Here is a 4,382-nt window from a genome sequence, read left to right as displayed (position 1 = left end):
TCAACACAGCAGGACACAGACAGGTAGGTGACCACTGGGCACCTCAACTCAAAGATCTATACCGGAAGTTTGGATGCTACATGTAATCGTAAACAGAGCAGAAATTGTGATAAACACCAACACGGCAGCACGGCACAACACACCACACCAACACACACACACACACACACACACACACAACCACACAGCAACACACACAACACACCACACACCACACACCACACACACACACACACCCCACACACACACCAACCACACCAACACACACACACACACACACACACAACACACACACCAACACAACACCACATTTCCTGTTCCCCTGCAGCTTGAATTAATTAATTGATAGCAGCCACCCTGAGTGAAGGTCGGACTCACCAATTTCAAAACCTGATCCCTCCCACACACACACACAAACACACACACACACACACACAACACACACACACACACACACACACAACCACACAACACAACATCACACACACACACACACACACCACACCACACACACACACACACACACACCACACACACCACACCACACACACACATTGCCTTCTCTTTTCTGAAGGGGGACTTAACTGGTATAATACACAGTTGATCTTAGCGATTACTATCACTCTGAACTATCACTCTGATTAACTTCACTCTGATTACTATCACTCTTAATTTACTATCACACTCTGATTACTATCCACTCTGAATTACTATCCACGATTTCTAATCCACTCGATTACTATCACTCTGGCATTCATCCTCGATACCTATCACTGCTTTAACAGAAGAGACTATCAACTGCGTTTACCTATGATTACTATCACTTCTGATTACTATCAAGCTCTAGATTTACTATCACTCGGATTATCCACCGATTAACTATCAGCGGGAGATTACTATCACTGCTGATTAACTATTCACTCTGATTACTACACTCGAAATTACTATCCCCACTGGAATTAGAATGCCACGGATTCGAGACTCTCCCTGTCTGTGTCTCTGTGTTGATCCTTGCCTCTCTGTGTTGATCCCTGTCTGTGTCTCTGTGTTGATCCTTGCCTCTCTGTGTTGATCCTTGCCTGTCTGTGTTAATCCTTGCCTCTCTGTGTATCTGTGCTGATCCCTGCCTGTCTGTGTCTCTGTATCTGTGTTGATCCCTGCCTGTCTGTGTCTCTGTGTCTATGTTGATCCCTGCCTGTCTGTGTCTCTGTGTCTTTGTCAATCCCTGCACTGTGTCTGTGGGCAGTAAGCAGCTTCAGGAAGGATCAGATCAGATCACCAAGCCTCTTTCTCTGTCTGTAGAGAACAGGACAGCTAATAGCTTAATCATTCTTTGTTTTCTACATCTGTTAGCACTCTCTGGTGGTGTCACAATGCAGACACTGCCCACTGTACATCTAGACATCTCTGCTATTGAAAAGCCTGTTTTGTCCCGATTGTCCTTCTGTCACTAGAGAGCAGGAGTATTGTTATTATGTGGGCAAGGACAAGATCACTGAGGGTCTCCTCTTTGTTTGTGTACAGGCTGAGTAAGGAGCTCCAACAGAAGGATAACGTGATCGATTCTCTCCGCGCCAAACTCACCCAGCAYCAACCTCGTTCTGACACACCATGCAGTAGCCACGCCCTCTCTGACACCACCGACCAATCAGACCAGATCTCCTTTGTGTCCGATGAGCAGGGCTCCACCAATGAGGATCTGGGGCCGTGCTCAGACATTGACGCGGCCAGTGAGTATGGCCAGGTGGCCAGACATGCCTCCACTAGAGCCAGTACAGGTAAATGTGACCCRCCACCTGGATTTGGTCCTATGTATGTAGCAAGATCTGAAATWGTGTTTTTTATAAAAATAGAGACTCAGAGCTAGAAAATGGTATATCATACACTGCAGTTGAGGAACAATAGGCAAGRAATTCTGCTTTGAAAGTTGATAAACTTGTARCCCCACTTTTGAGAAAATGACCCTTGAATGTTTTGATACACYTACTRGAGAGCTCTTCTTTGTCTMCACCAATTCAGCATCGTTCACACCCTCTTAAGCCTTAGCCCCACCCATCTCTTTAAGGATTCACATGTGAGGCCATGTGCTAAACAGAGKGAGTAGTGTAGTAAACAACCAACGATTTCAAGACTAAAAGTGGTAAAAGTAGTAGCCTACCATAAGGAAAAACTCCAGGTAAAAATAMACTTTATCTAGTCCTTGGCCTTTATCCTAGTCTGACTTTGGTGCAGGTCTTATTGTTATTCACATTACCGTCTCTGGTAAACACACACTATATCAAACAAAATCTAAGTTTATTTGTCACATCCACAGGATACAGAAGGTGTAAACGGTACAGTGAAATGGTTACTTGCATATTTGCATAGTAGCAATATCAAAAACAGAAAGAGTCCAGATAAATATTAGATGATGCTTACCCAGACACTATGAGAAAAGTAGCACAACTGTTGTAGTTCTCGATGCGAACGTTATACAGTAACGTTATACAGTTGAAGTCGGAAGTTTACATGCACTTAGGTTGGAGTCATTCAAATKTCTTGTTAACAAACTATAGTTTTGGCAAGTCGGTTAGGACATCTACTTTGTGCATGACACAAGTAATTTTTCCAACAATTGTTTACAGACAGATTATTCACTTATAATTCAGTCTATCACAATTCCAGTGGGTCAGAAGATTACATACACTAAATTGACTGTGCCTTTAAACAGCTTGGAAAATGACAGAAAATTATGTCATGGCTTTAGAAGCTTCTGATAGGCTAATTGACATCATTTGAGTCAATTGGAGGTGTACCTGTGGATGTATTTCAAGGCCTACCTTCAAACTCAGTGCCTCTTTGCTTGACATCATGGGAAAATGAAAAGAAATCAGCCAAGACCTCAGAAAAATAATTRTAGACCTCCACAAGTCTGGTTCATCCTTGGGAGCAATTTCCAAACGCCTGAATGTACCACGTTCATCTGTACAAATAATAGTATGCAAATATACATGGCAGACCAATCCAAACTGTTCTCCTGGCATGTCGAGCCCATCCAAACCAACTAGGCTTATAATTGAACAATTGTATTGGTATTTACAGATGGAATACACATTTGTTATTAAGACACATTAAAGTTCACATGTTCCTGACGTCATTTCTATTCAAAAACACATGTTGATAAAAAAAAATATATGTTTAAATGCCTCTCCTGTGAAGTAGTGACGTGCGACAGATGCCTAGCTTCCTGAAACGGGACACACACACACACGCACACTCTCTGTCCTCTCTTCTCTCCTCCGTCCTCTCCTTTCTCTCTGTCCTCATATGTATTTTCCTCTGTACCTCCAGACCTCTACAGTGGACCAGTGTCCAGTTCTCTCTCCCACCCAGCCCCAGTCCCAGCCCCAGTCCCAGCCCCAGTCCCAGCCCCAGTCCCAGCCCCAGTCCCATCCCCGCTACCACTCCGACTCTCCCTCTCAGAGAGTCCCCTTGTCCTTCAACCTCCAGACTGCAACCCTGCGACCCCGTTACCATGGAAGCAGGCCTGGGGCCTTCTCCCTGGCAGAGGTTCACCAGGAGCTGCAGATGTTACAGAGACAGCTGGGAGAAACTGAGCGTGCGTCACTCTGCACCCGTGTGTTTGTAGCATGGAGTGGTTCAATTTGTCTCTCTTTAACACATCATGTAATTAGATTGAGGTTATACACTCTAAAATGGACCCTATTTTAGTAATAGTGTAATTTGGCATGGGGATACTAGAAGTAGTATGGCAAGATGAACACAGGATTTAAGGTCCAGATACATTGATTGACTCACATACGTTTGCATTGATTACCTGTGTGTACACTAAGTGAGTTTCATATTCAAAGCTTTGTCTCCTGGCAGTAATGCCCTCTTTCAGACTAGCATGCTAACCCAGCGCCCATCAAGTTCTTCCTCTGAACTCTGTCTCCTGGCAATAATGTCAGGGGGACTGCATGTGTAATGTACTGTTGAGATCCAGACTAGCGTTAACTAAATGTGTGAGTGTGCGTGCTAACTTGTGCATGCTAACCGACCACTCATCAGGCCTCTTAATCTGAATGGGTAGGACGTGTGACAGTGTTGTCTCTAGCGGCTCTCTGAACACAGAGAGAGAGGAGGGAGGGAGGGAGGGAGGGAGGGAGGGAGGGAAAGATAGGGAGGAGAAGAGAGAGTGACGGAAGAGAGGAATGAAAGAGAGAGAGAGAGAGACGGAGAAGAGGAATGAAAGAGAGAGAGACGGAAAAGAGGGAGGGAAGAGGAGAAGAGATAGAAGAGAGAGAGGAGACGGAAGAGAGGAATGAGAGAGAGAGAGACGGAAGAGAGGAATGAAAGAGAGAGAGACGGAAAAGAGGGAGGGAAGAGAGAGAGAGAATAGC

The 4,382-nt window shown here is 44.7% G+C and overlaps 1 protein-coding gene across 1 annotated transcript in view; it reads left to right on the top strand.

Moving 5' to 3' along the window:
* Positions 1-4,382, top strand: part of LOC111975496 (myomegalin) — a 60,806-nt gene that overhangs the window by 29,643 nt on the left and 26,781 nt on the right. The window contains 2 exon segments of the mRNA XM_070447446.1: positions 1,525-1,778; positions 3,341-3,598. Coding sequence (XP_070303547.1) covers positions 1,525-1,778; positions 3,341-3,598 — 512 coding nt within the window.

The sequence above is a fragment of the Salvelinus sp. IW2-2015 genome, linkage group LG16 (assembly GCF_002910315.2).
Source record: "Salvelinus sp. IW2-2015 linkage group LG16, ASM291031v2, whole genome shotgun sequence".
Taxonomy (NCBI): Eukaryota; Metazoa; Chordata; class Actinopteri; order Salmoniformes; family Salmonidae; genus Salvelinus; species Salvelinus sp. IW2-2015.
Note: the sequence above shows the minus strand (reverse complement) of the source record. Positions and strands in the feature narration are given on the sequence as shown.